A 14,286-nucleotide genomic window follows, 5' to 3' on the forward strand; every position below is an offset into this window, starting at 1 on the left:
GACAAATACTTTGATTTTAATAGTCATACAGCAAGAAAAAGAAAATTTGTATAGGAAAAAGATGCATCGAGAATCGTTTTATCATCTCATCGCAGCCCTCTGAATCGTAATCGAATCACATCGTGACGTGCCTAGAGATTCCCACCCCTACCGATGGCCGTAAATTCAAATCAGACGTCTTCCGTGTCTGGAATGGATGTATTCTGAGTTTATAAGATAACAATAATATAATAAGATAACCTTGTTTGAAATGGGTTTGACTAAAATAAAATTTTCATTGACTAAAACTAGACTAAAATGTCATCAGTTTTCGTCGACTAAAACTACACGAAAATAGTCATGGATAATTCTGACTAAAATAAGACTAAAATGCTCAGATTTTTAGTCGACTGAAACTTGACTCGACTAAAAAGAGTATGAACGTGACTAAAACTAATAAAAACTAAAATGAAAGCTTGACACAAAGACTAGACTAAAACTAAAATTAAAACAGGTCGCCAAAAACAACACTACCAGTCCGTAGTGATTGGTCGAATACTGCAACCGTGTGACGGAAATGTAACACTTCTTACCATATTTGGAACATCAGGTTCCAAAGCAATTGTACTGACAGGTTCGCCCACCTTACTTGCGTATACATTTGGGCGGTCTTAGTCAAATCATACTGACGTACATTTGTGGGGGTGTGGTTACACGAGGCATTTCAGGCAGGTCTGGGTGAGCATTCGCTTTTAGATAGAATGCATCTTTTGTTCCGACACAATTTTACGTGTCTAATACATGCATGGGCAACACACCAAAGACACATAAAAACACGAATTTGCGCCATATGACCCCTTTAAATGCAAAGAAGAGCTGTATTTTGATGTTTGTGACAGTTAAGGATCACAGTGTCGTCTAGGCAACAGCCGCCACTTCCATTTCGTGTTAGTATGTCACAGTGTGTGCATACAGTTTTGCTGCGCACTAAAATGTATATACGTTTCCAGAACAAAAAAAGTACATACTACTGTATATGGGCATAGTATACGTAGGCGAATTGGGATGCAGCATCTGGCTCTGCCAATAGTCAGCTATATGAAAACTCCGATTCAGAACATTCGATTCAGAAGTTGTATGTATTCATACAACCTTTTATATATTCCGCTCAAGAAAAGCAGCAAAGCATCATGGTATATTTAGTAGTGCCAGCAGTTCCCCAGCCAGCTGGTTACTGTGGTTTTAAACCTGCACTTAAAATGCAAATGGATGCCCAAAAAGCCCCTCTCCTCGCTTTTCGTTTCTCCTCCATTGCCTGAAATTAAAGCTGTTGTTGGATCTCTCGGCCCTGCTCAGATAACATGCAACAACCTGACACATTGAGGACAAATAACAGCGCGTACGTCTCAGCAGCTTTAGGTATTTTTCTCCATATTTTGCCGCAATTTTTTGTGCGTGAAGGCAAAGGAAAGCCTTCTTGACGTTCTGGTGTAATCTGGATAGCTGGTGAGGAGAGAAGAGCTCAGATAGATTAGGCTTTAACTGAACCTTGTTGCTCTGCAGTTTTAGCTCGAGGGTTGTTAAAGGAGCCGTTTCGTCTTTGTTACAGTATTTCAAAGAAATGCGGTGTATGGCTGGTACATGAAGTCAACAGGAGGTCGCAAAATATTTCGCAGAAAGCACGGTGCCAATTCATAAACAGTGCCAGTGTAGTAGGAAGCATGCGTTAGAGAAATACTTAAGCCAAAAATGAACATTTAGCATGTCACTCTTAATGGGGTAACACATGTTTATGCAAGGTACATTTTTAGCAATATTCTGACTAAAAGCACCATAAAAGTATTATAAATGTGTGTTATCTTCTTTCAATTCTTCTGAGTTATCTTTTCAAGTCCACATCATGGCTCACAGAAAGGATGTAAAGACAATAGCTCTGAGGTGCCTTGAAGTGAATAAATGAACAATTTCTGAATTTTAGTACATTAAAGAAAAGCAGGATGGAACATGTTGTTTGTTCAGACTGAGGTTGCACTTTAGATGCGCAGTTTACATGTAAATGAACTAAAAAACACCCAATTTTTCTGTCGTCATTTATTCACCCTCTTGTCATTCAAAGCCATATATGACTCTTTCTCCTGTGGAACACAAAAGAAGATATTTCGAGAATTGTGGTTTTGTGTTCATACAATGGAAGTCAATGGGGGTCAATGTTGTTTGGTAACCAACTTTCTTAAAAATATCTTCTTTTGTGTTCTGCACAAGAAAGAAAGTCATAGAGGTTTGAAAAGGCATGAGGGTGAGTACATGAGTTTTCGGTAAACTAATAAAATGTACACCATATAGAAGTCACTTTGGATAAAAGCGTCTGCCAAAAACAGATGTGTAAAAGACTCCTAAACTAAACCACAATTGAGTCCCATATTCACTCCAAAAGTGTATCGCTTTGTCCAAAAGTTTTTTCCTGAAATGCTTGATGTTGAAAAAAGGTTTTCGCGTCTCTGCAGCTCTTCCGGCGTGCAAGAACAATCTCTAATAAAAAATTAATGAATCTCCTGTGGAAATTGGCAAAGACAGTAATTGGCGCTGTACTGTTCCTAGTGCATAAAGGAAGTGGAAATACTATATATATCAGATATTCATTACAGGATTTAAAACTGTGGCCAAAAGGAAGAAACTGCTGTTTCATGAATTATTATCAGTTAATGATGTGTGACCTGATTACGGTACTTTTCAGTCTGCTAATATTTTTCTAATTGTTTTTAAATCTTCGGTTGGCAGTATGAACGGTCTTATTGAAAAGTGTTTAGGAATGAGAAACTAGTACTATGGCTACTTTCAGCCATTAGCTATTCCTTCTGGAGCATTCATGATCACCTATACAGAGAGGAAAAAACTTCAGATGGAAGCTCGCTCTATCTGTCTTTTTAGCTTCTCATTTCCCACTCACTGAAGCTTGGAAGGAATCCTACATAAAGGATGAGGGACCTACTGTTGCACACACATACGCACACACACACTAAATCTCACAGTACCTATATCGCATCATTCTCCAGTGAACCTCATGAAACATCAGGAAAAAAATAAACAACTGAACATTTTTTTACAAATGTATTTCGCTAAAATTAACATTTGCTCATAAATTCTCATTACATTATTGCGTCCAGTTATTTTTTTTTTAGATGTTTCATGTTGATGTTGATTTCTCATTAGATACTCATTACTATAATGTAATATTTTTATTTAATAAAAAAATAAGCATAAATAAAGGCTACTATGATGACCATGATTTTTATTCACGCTACACAAATGAGATTTTAATAATGTCACAAATAAATATAAATAAAGTATATATATATATTTTTTTTAGAAATTAAAATACAATTTGCTTCTTATGATTGGGCCTCAATAGCTGCATTATTGAAGACATGATATTTACACAAATTCTTTAGAAATATCACAATGATGCTGTACGGTCATAGTAAAATAAACAATAAATGAACAATAAGTTTTGTATTGCTTTCATAGACCAATGTCCGACTATTTTGTTTATTTTTGCACCGTACTATTACACTGATGCAAAACACACTAAACAGTGAAACGTTTTAGTGCTATTATACCACACTTCTTACATTCAGAACATAATTTATCAATATCCAGGTCACTCAATTCCAAAAGCACTACAAAGACACTGTGGCGAGGGGAGCGTGGTGTAGCGAGGTGTGCAGCAGGAGAGAGAGCCGGGAGAAGAGCGGTAAGTGAGTGGAGTAATTACAGACGATCAACACCTGTGTCTCGTTCCAGTAAGGGCCCAAGAAAACGGCCGAGTGGGTCCAGTGCAACCGCCCGACGTCGCTGGGCTCAGCCATCCAGCTGGCGGAAGACCAGATGGTGGTGTGCCCCGGGGTTGGCGAACCCCTTCCGGCTGTCTCTCTCTCCTCTCCGGAGGCTGTTTCTCTCTCCCCCTCTTCTCTCTCTCTCTCTCCTGTCCCTACACCCAGGTCCCGTCCCCCCGGTCCACCACGAGTGCCGCCGCGGCGACGGTGCCCACCGGCCGTGAGCTACACGAGCGCGTACCGTGCGCCACCCCGCGGATTCCCGGACGGCAATGGGTCCAATCTCTCTCCGCGCCCCTCCCGTGCTCCACTCTCCGCCACTCGGATGGCGGAGACGCCTGGGCCGGTCTGTTGGCGCTGCGGGGACCCGGACCATTGGGTCGACCGGTGTCCAGTGATGGAGGTTGGGACGATGATCCGGGTCCCCGACACGCCACAGGCTGCCCCCGGTCAGAACGGAGGGTACCAAATTCCTGTGAGTATGGGGGGGTACATACCCGGCTCTGGTGGATTCCGGTTGTAACCAAACCTCCATCCATCAGAGCCTGGTTCGGCCCGGAGCATTGGATAATAGCCGCATGGTTCGGGTACGGTGCGTACACGGGGATGTGGTGAGATATCCTTTAATCCCCGTCTTTATTCAATTTAGGGGAGAAAAGCATAGAGTGGAGGTGGCGGTTAACCCACACCTACGACACCCGCTGATCTTGGGAACCAATTGGCCTGCATTTACGGAATTATTGGGGTTTTTATGTGCGGGTGTCGCTTGGGGTCCAAAGACACAGGGAGTCGGCGCGGTTGTACAGGCGGGAGAGGCTGTTACAGGGGAAGCGAGCAGATCCGAGGGGCGAATCCTCTCGGAACGCGATGACTTTCCTCTGGAACAGTCCCGGGACGAATCACTCAAGTTCGCCTGGGAACAGGTTCGCTGTGTGGACGGCCAGCCTCTCCAACCTGACCAATCGCGCTCCTACCCTTATTTCGCAATTATAAAAGACCGGTTGTATCGAGTGGCCCAAGACGCTCAAACAAAGGAAGATACAACCCAGTTGTTGGTACCACGGGGCCGCCGGGAAATGCTTTTCCAGGCGGCACATTGTAATCCTATGGCGGGGCATTTAGGACAAAACTCGACACTAAACCGCCTCATGGCCCGATTTTTTTGGCCGGGCATTCACGAGAACGTACGCAGGTGGTGCGCTTCGTGTCGTGAATGTCAGCTGGTAAACCCTCCGGCCTCCCCAAAAGCGCCATTGCGCCCTCTACCGCTAATGCAGGTCCCCTTCGATAGAATTGGTATGGACCTCATCGGGCCATTAGAGCGGTCAGCGAGAGGACATCGATTTGCATTAGTCTTAGTAGATTATGCAACCCGATATCCCGAGGCAGTGCCGCTCCACAGCATCTCCGCTAAAAGCGTGGCGGAGGCACTGTTTCGCGTCATCTCCCGCGTGGGGATCCCCCGGGAGATCCTCACGGATCAAGGCACGGCGTTCATGTCACGCACGATACGCGAGCTGTATGAATTATTGGGCATTAAATCGGTCCGTACCAGCGTCTTTCACCCTCAAACAGACGGGTTGGTCGAACGGTTTAATCGCACGTTGAAAACCATGATTCGTAAGTTCGTACACGAGGACGCCAAAAATTGGGATAAATGGTTAGAACCCCTCTTATTCGCTGTGCGAGAGGTCCCGCAAGCCTCCACGGGGTTTTCCCCCTTCGAGCTTCTCTTTGGACGCCAACCCCGAGGGGTTTTGGACGTCCTGAGAGAGACTTGGGAGGACGGACCCTCTAACAGCAAGAATGAAATTCAACATGTCCTGGACCTGAGAACAAAACTCCATACACTGGGGCGGCTATCTATGGAGAATTTGTTACAGGCCCAGGATAAACAAAGCCGGCTGTATAACAGGGGAACCAACCTCCGGAAATTTTCACCGGGAGAAAAAGTGCTTGTATTACTCCCTACCTCGAGTTCCAAATTACTAGCCAAGTGGCAAGGGCCGTTTGAGGTCACACGGCAAGTGGGAGATCTTGATTATGAAGTGATACGGACCGATAGGAGCGGGGCGCGTCAAATTTACCACCTCAATCTCCTTAAAAAATGGCAGGAGGTGGAGCCCGTGTTGCTGGCGACGGTAATTAGTGGAGAGGATGATCTGGGACCAGAAGCGAATACAAAACCGCAGTCCATCGCTCTGGCTCCGGGGGGAGATCACCTCTCACCCTCCCAGCTCACGGACATTGCCAAGTTGCAAGCGGAATTCGCAGACGTGTTCTCGCCCCTACCGGGACGCACGAAACTCATTCAGCACCATATCGAGACGGTGCCGGGCGTCGTGGTTCGTAGCCGGCCTTATCGTTTACCTGAGCACAAGAAAAATGTGGTTCAGACGGAATTAGCGGCAATGCTCGAGATGGGGGTAATAGAAGAATCCAACAGTGACTGGGCGAGCCCGATAGTTTTGGTTCCCAAGACGGACGGCTCGGTCAGGTTCTGTGTGGATTATCGCAAGGTGAACGCGGTATCGAAATTCGATGCCTATCCAATGCCACGGGTCGATGAGTTACTGGACCGGCTAGGCACGGCTCGTTTTTACTCGACATTGGACTTAACGAAAGGGTACTGGCAGATCCCCCTATCGCCATTATCTAAAGAAAAAACTGCCTTCACCACGCCGTTCGGTTTGCACCAATTTGTAACGCTTCCGTTCGGGTTGTTCGGGGCGCCGGCCACCTTTCAGCGCCTCATGGACCGTATCCTCCGTCCCCATACGGCATATGCCGCTGCCTATCTGGATGACATCATCATTTATAGCAATGACTGGCAGCGGCATATCCAACACTTGAGGGCGGTTTTGGGTGCGCTGAGGGCGGCCGGCCTCACGGCCAACCCGAAGAAGTGTGCGGTTGGGCGGGTGGAGGTTAGGTATCTGGGCTTCCACTTGGGGCACGGGCAAGTGCGGCCGCAAATTAATAAGACCGCAGCCGTTGCGACCTGCCCGAGTCCCAAGACCAAAAAGGAGGTAAGACAGTTCCTGGGGCTGGCGGGATATTACAGACGGTTTGTGCCCAACTATTCGGACCTCACCAGCCCGCTGACTGATCTTACTAAAAAGGAGGCGCCAGATCCGGTCCAATGGTCAGAGAAGTGCCAGCAGGCGTTCTCCCAAGTGAAGGCTGCCCTGTGTGGCGGGCCGCTATTACACTCTCCTGACTTCGCTCTCCCTTTTGTTTTGCAGACTGACGCGTCGGACAGAGGCCTGGGTGCTGTCCTGGCACAGGAGGTGGGGGGTGAGGAGCGGCCAGTGCTGTACATTAGCCGCAAGCTCTCAAAGGGAGAGGCTAAGTACAGCACTATTGAAAAGGAATGTTTGGCCATCAGATGGGCCGTTCTCACCCTTAGGTACTACCTCCTGGGCCGGGAGTTCACCCTCTGTTCGGACCACGCTCCCCTGCAGTGGCTCCACCGCATGAAAGATACCAACGCCAGGATCACCCGTTGGTATCTGGCGCTGCAGCCTTTTAAGTTCCAGGTGGTCCACAGACCGGGGGCGCGAATGGTTGTAGCCGACTTCCTCTCCAGGAATGGGGGGGGGGCTGCAGGCCGGATGGTTCCCCGGCCTGAGTCAGGCGGTGGGGGTATGTGGCGAGGGGAGCGTGGTGTAGCGAGGTGTGCAGCAGGAGAGAGAGCCGGGAGACGAGCGGTAAGTGAGTGGAGTAATTACAGACGATCAACACCTGTGTCTCGTTCCAGTAAGGGCGCGGGGAGAGAATATAAACATCGGACAAAGTCACAGTGGGGAGAGAGAGACGGACTCGACGCGAGCTGCCACAAACCCGAACTTCTCAGTCAGCAAGGGGGACCTTCGCTGACTTCAGAGCGACACAAGCCAGGCTAGAAGGAAGACCGTGGATTTATGTTGTGTACTTTTGATGCTCTATTTAAGTTGGTTGTTTTATTTAGTGTGGAATAAAACAACCAACTTAAATAGAGCATCAAAAGTACACAACATAAATCCACGGTCTTCCTTCTAGCCTGGCTTGTGTCGCTCTGAAGTCAGCGAAGGTCCCCCCTTGCTGACTGAGAAGTTCGGGTTTGTGGCAGCTCGCGTCGAGTCCGTCTCTCTCTCCCCACTGTGACTTTGTCCGATGTTTATATTCTCTCCCCGCGCCCTTACTGGAACGAGACACAGGTGTTGATCGTCTGTAATTACTCCACTCACTTACCGCTCGTCTCCCAGGCTCTCTCTCCTGCTGCACACCTCGCTACACCACGCTCCCCTCGCCACAGACACTTTAATAGAAAAGACAACAATGTCAGGAATTCGGTCCTGTGGGTGTTTACCAGATCAATACCTTATTCTCCAGTTTAATGTGTCTAAGGGACGATTTAAACCCAGAGCGTGTCTCTGTTTTACAACAGAGCCTCTTTTTAAATGAATATAGCCACAACGTAAAGCTTTCATGATCAAAGCCAGCACTTACACAGACAAATCCACTGCTTTAACAAAACAAGCGCGTTTTCACCAAAGCTCAAAACGCAGTTACTAATAAAGCAATTAATTGACTAAAATACTAACTAAGAGCACACAAAAATATCTGTCTTCATGGCACATGAATTGTTTTATCTTTTAGGGTTAAAGCCAGAAACACACACTACGCAGACACGTTTAATGCACAATCCTGTACAAACAGTACATACTGTAACATGCGTTCTTGCATTATTGTGCCAAGTGGGCGGTCAAGTTACCTTCAAATTTCTGTGCCATCATATAAAATGCAATATTATTCAGGAAGCTAGCTATGAATACAGTATGGCAAGACATAGTTACTAATTTGTTTTTAAGATTATCTTTAATCTACCTCTTTGCAATACTACCGTATGTAAAGTAGGTGTATAAATGTTGTGAAGTACTGTATGTTTTAAGGCAAATTTTTAACACTAGAGTTATTCTTTATTAAAAGGTGTTTGCTGCGGTTATTATTTTGGCTTCAGAGCTACATGCCCAGAGAAACTGTTCAATGGTGTGAGAAGAGAAATCTAATGGAAGTTGTTTCTCAGCAAACCAAATAATGAAAAAGTAAGTCATTAAAACTGAACAGCCCAAGGGGGAAACAAGTCACCATAATCACATGACAAATTAGGCAGTGTAGCAGGTTGTAATGACTAAACTTGGGAAACAAGTCCATGTAACAGATTTTAAAAAGAAAGTCATATTTCACCACATAAGTAGAAAAGGAAATGCAAGAAAATATAAAGTGCATAAAAAGGTAAAGGGTTTTCAGTACAATCATTTCATTTATTTGTAAAATGTTAAAGAATGTGACATGATAATGTGAATAGATCCCACATATCTCTGTATAAAAAAACCTTCAAACTATTATTATTATTATACTCATTAAATTTAGTACACACAATACTACCATATTTGATCATTTTAAAAGGTCAAAGGTTTGGAAACACCAAGCTGTCAGGAATGCGGGCGAGGTGGAAAGAACCCAGATGCAGGCAGGCAGAGGTGAAGGGGTTTTAACAGAATTTGTTTAAATACACAAAACACCCACGAGGGGGTAACGAAGACAGGACTAATACTAAAAACCAGAAACCAAAATACTTCCCACGAGGGGGCAAAACGAAAAAACAATAACAGCAAAAACTAAACTAAAGAACACGACCAAACGTCTTACACAGAACACGGCAGGGTAAACCACAAAACTCACAGTCCACGGACAAGGCAAGAACCAGGTAAGCACGGGATACAAAGACATAGACTGCAAGTACATACAATCCACGAGCACTGGACAAAGAAACAGGAGGGCATTTATAGGAGAGACAAACGAGGGATAATGACACAGGGCAGGTGGGAAACATTAGACATGGCAGGGAAGCAATACATGAAACGAGAGGTGTGGGGCCAATGACAAGACAGAGAAAGCACATGAGATGTCAAAACATAAACCACTCATGGCTTTCTCACATAAAACCTAAGGGCTCCGTCCCGATCCTGCCACACGACTAGAAATACAGAACCAAGAAGGCAGAACCGTGACACCAAGCCTTATCGTTTTTGTCCAATCGTACAAATATTAATACAAAAGCATAATAAACTTTTTTTGCATGGAAAATACCTCCATTAAACATTCTTCTAGACATCCAGACAGTTTCTCCCGATGTTCTGATAAAAATGGTCACAGGTGGATTTTTCTTTCTGATTTTAAAATATATCCCATAGCAATTTAATACTGTATAGGAATTTTGTTAGAAAAATTGTCCACATTTGGACTCATCTGTTCTGTGAACCTTCCATTCATTCACTATCCAGTTATAGTGTGTTTTCGCTCATTGTAGTCGATTTCCTTTATTTGTTACAAATGTAATACCATGTCTCTTAAAAACAATAAAAGACTTGTTTCCAAACTTATGACAGCCACTGAATTTAAATTTTTTTGGCATGAAAGCTATAGGATTTCCTTTTTTATTACAGTAAACTGAACCGAGCTAAAACATTTAGCTTTTAATCGTTTTCATGACATCACAATTAAAAACTCAGTGTTCTCAAAACCAGGATTTGCTTTCTTTATACACAGTACAATTAGTCATTTCTTTCTTTTGATTTTGAGATGGAATGTGACATTACTTCCACCATCCAGGAGCTCAACCTGTGCCAAATGTAATTCACACACAAGTTTCATTTTAAAAGCTATATCAATGGACGAAAGAGAAAGAATTGTTGCCTCAGCATAAAAGACTACAAAAAAGATATGTGCATACCAACCAAATGCAGCTGTTGGCCATTAACCACAAAAGAATGTATTCCGCTGTGAAATATTCTAGTAGTCTGAGGCGGCAGAATTTCTACAAGTGCTCAACTACAGTATTTTCTGTAATGAATCATTATTATGCTCTTTGTGATAGCTCAGTGCAGCACAGAAACAATTGCAAATAAAACCTATTCAAAGAAACTAACTGGAATCCATGCTCTTCAAAAAAAAAGAGCAAGAAAATCTATAGTCTTTATAGACAAGTGAAACAGAGCAGCAGTTCAACAAAGCGAGTGCACGCTGCCCTCTTGCAGCTGTTCGACAAAAAAGCACAGGTGCTGTGGAGTATCTGTGCAAATAAAAGCAGGATGCAGCCACACACGCGTGATAACAACAAACAAATGTGTGAGGGGAATGCGAGACATCTGGAGCTTGTACATAAGGAAGATAAGGGCAGAGAGCATTCTTCATTCTGTATCTTATTGTGTCACACAAACAACAGGCTGAACCAAGCTGAAGTACAAATGTGCGCTGACTCTGACAAATAGTTTTTAATTAAAATTTAAAGAATGACACACACTATCTATCTATCTATCTATCTATCTATCTATCTATCTATCTATCTATCTATCTATCTATCTATCTATCTATCTATCTATCTATCTATCTATCTATCTATCTATCTAAGAGAGTACAGACTTTTAGATTAGTATTATTAATAATATTATTGGGACCTTCGCAATATACTATAAAAGACATACTGTATATGGCTTTACGCTTGTTCATTTGTTCCTCACCAACAGGTGGCAGAATTCTCCCCTTATATGAAAAGTGATGAGATTTACACATATTTCATGCGTAAAAAGAAAGCGACGATGTGACGTAAAACGGAACAATAACGCCAACTAGCTTATCCAAATAATTCACTGCAATTCTTCATATTGAATGAAATAAAAATGTTTGTTATATTTATAAGATATGAATCGGATTAATAAAGCATTTGTCGGATTTTAACGGAGATTTTTAAAATCATGCTGAAAAACCTCAATTATGCGCACTGCACTCCAGTCACTCCACAGTGCTTAATCCACTCCACAAAAACCCCACGAGAGAAATATGCAGTCTATTCGACTATCAGATTGTAAAATCATACATTAATAATCACATTTTCACACATCACTGACAAACACTGTCACAAAGCACCGTTAAAACAGCAGGAATGGACGCGCGCTTGTGCGTAAAACTCATCCAAATGACCAAAACTTTACGCGTCAAATATAAAAGCTTCCAAAAGCGCGTGTAAATCATCATGCAATGCCCAAAAACGATCAATAGATGGTGATGAAAGAAAGCCTTTGATCGCAATTAAGACTTGTAAAGAAATTCGGGTACCTTGGAAAATCCTTTTCCTCAGGATGGCCTGTAGGAAGAGCATAGTCCTTTCCTTCTCCTCGGCTCCGCAAATATTCCCTGTTTGCTCTGAATCTAGCACGCAATCTTCCTAACGTCTCTCTTTACACTTTTTTAACTGTCAATCAATGTCAAAATCAAACTACTTCAGATGCGCGTCGCCAAGGCAACTGCGCAACAATATCGCAACGCAAGACGCTTCAACCTATGCCGTATTAAATCACTCATGTGGGCAGTAATCATTAGTCCCTATTAAACATAATTTTATGCGCAGTCACCATCTCCTCCTCTCTCTCCACTCGCTTTCTGTGATTAATAAATGCAAAATGTACTGTATGCTCAAAGCCTTCGGGACTTTTGATGCCCTAGTTTTCCCTTTCCTTTTTTCACTCTCCCTGCCCTCAAACTGGTTCCTTTCAAAATAAACTTGAAGATAAGGGGGTTTGCACAAATGTGTGCATTTTTTCACTTCTTAAGCACCTACGCGCCCAGAGATCACTGACAGTTTGATTGTTGACACTGAAAATTGTTTGATGAGTTATGTAAAGATGTTGCGTCAGTCCTGATGTGAAAAGGGATATCAAATAATTTACGTAATCATGCTATTATTCTTGCAAGTTGATATGCATACACGTTTGTATCACCAAAACTTCCATGTTGTTTTTTTTCTATTGTGAGATGCTTTTATGATGATATAACGTTTGTTAATATTGATGACCCGTAAAGTCATTTACAACCAAAAAAGACAAGTTGGAAAAGTGTCTAAACACGTTTCATGGGCCACTGGGTGATATATTCGAACTGAAATCAATTTCAAAGTGTTGCCTCAAATCTGCCATTTGATTTTACATTGCATTTTGAAGAGATAAAGGTACAAAACAAGACCGGACGACCAAAAATGGGGCTGTAAAAGATTGTATTTTAGCACCTACAGTTCTTATGTTTACGTTTTTGTATTTTGAGAAGATATTTTGAGAAATTTCTCAGTGATTTTGGAAAGTCAATGGAGGCCAATGTTATCAAAATTCTTCAAAATATCTTCTTTTGTGTTCTGCAGAAGAAAGAAAAGCATAAAGGTTTGAATTTACATGATCCCTTGAAGCACAATGACACCTCAGCAGTTTAGAGAATCACCCACTCAACTTTTACAAACAAACAAGTCGATGCTGTGTGTACTATTTCAATCTAAACTCACATGTAACCTCAAGATCATGTAAAACAATGCCTGTAAGGTAATTACTCTCCTACGGTGACCAGGAGGCGACATGCTCGTTTCACTTAGTTTTGTCGAGGCCACGAGATATTACCTCGTGGGAACGCGATATTATGTTGTGGCAACGAAATCATCATGTTGCGGTAACGGCATCCTTATGTTGTGGCCACGCGATGTTAAGTCGTTCCCTCAAGATCCTATGGTGAGGGAACGAAATCCTTTCTTGTGGCCATGACTCTGTATGTTGAGGGAACGACATATTTATCTCGTGGCCACGACTTTGTATGTTGAGGGAACGACATCCTTATCTCGTGGCCACGACTTAAATGCGTGCGCGTCTATTAGCGCCTGGAACTATCATATTATATTGTATTAAGCCTCTGTAAAAATGCACTGAACAACAATTTGCTTTTATTTTTGTCATTCGACAGTTCATATTTATCTTATATATAAGCTGGCTGGGTTTAATCATTATCTTAGGAGAAAAGCGCTGTTCTTATTGCTCTTAGTTGTTCTGCAATTACCAATAAATATATAAATAAAAAGTATTTTATTTAACATTTAAAAAGCAACAATATATACTACATAATAATAACCCTATATTTGGGCCTATATTTGGCACTAAATATAAGGAAAGTGGCTATTGAGCCACCTAAACCACCGCAAGAGAATTTCATTCACCATGACAGCCCTAACCGTTCACAAAAAAATTGCACGTAACACAGTACATTACACGTTACGTATATTTGCGGGAACTGTACGATATGTGTGTGAACGCACGCACACATTCCAGAAAATCACTGGCAGTGTGAACCAAAATCGAACGATCCTGCAACACATTTTGCGTGATAATATGACATCCCGAGACAAATCCTGGGACACATTATGCGTGAATTTTCCGAGATCTCTGTATGAAATAGGCTTATAACTTCAGACTTTGCTTTTTGGACAAGATGCAGAGTGCTCCAGAAGCACAGTACTTCTAAAGCAATATGGGCCAGTTTGAACTTAAAGACAGAGAAGGCTGGTACACTGATTGTGGAATTAAATTCTAGAATAAAGACAGACTGTTTCACATGTTGA

The 14,286-nt window shown here is 42.8% G+C and overlaps 1 protein-coding gene across 8 annotated transcripts in view; it reads right to left on the minus strand.

The window, feature by feature from the left end:
- The window catches only part of grip2b (glutamate receptor interacting protein 2b), a 169,873-nt gene that overhangs the window by 51,013 nt on the left and 104,574 nt on the right, over positions 1–14,286 (minus strand). The window contains exon 1 of one of the 8 annotated variants that reach the window (XM_057325497.1): positions 11,973–12,225. The exons of the other annotated variants lie outside the window; for them this stretch is intronic. Coding sequence (XP_057181480.1) covers positions 11,973–12,015 — 43 coding nt within the window. The 5' untranslated portion in view covers positions 12,016–12,225. Of the gene's footprint in view, positions 1–11,972; positions 12,226–14,286 lie in introns of those variants that run through there. 8 annotated transcript variants of the gene reach the window in all.

This window comes from Triplophysa rosa, linkage group LG25 (genome assembly GCF_024868665.1).
Source record: "Triplophysa rosa linkage group LG25, Trosa_1v2, whole genome shotgun sequence".
NCBI classification, from domain to species: Eukaryota; Metazoa; Chordata; class Actinopteri; order Cypriniformes; family Nemacheilidae; genus Triplophysa; species Triplophysa rosa.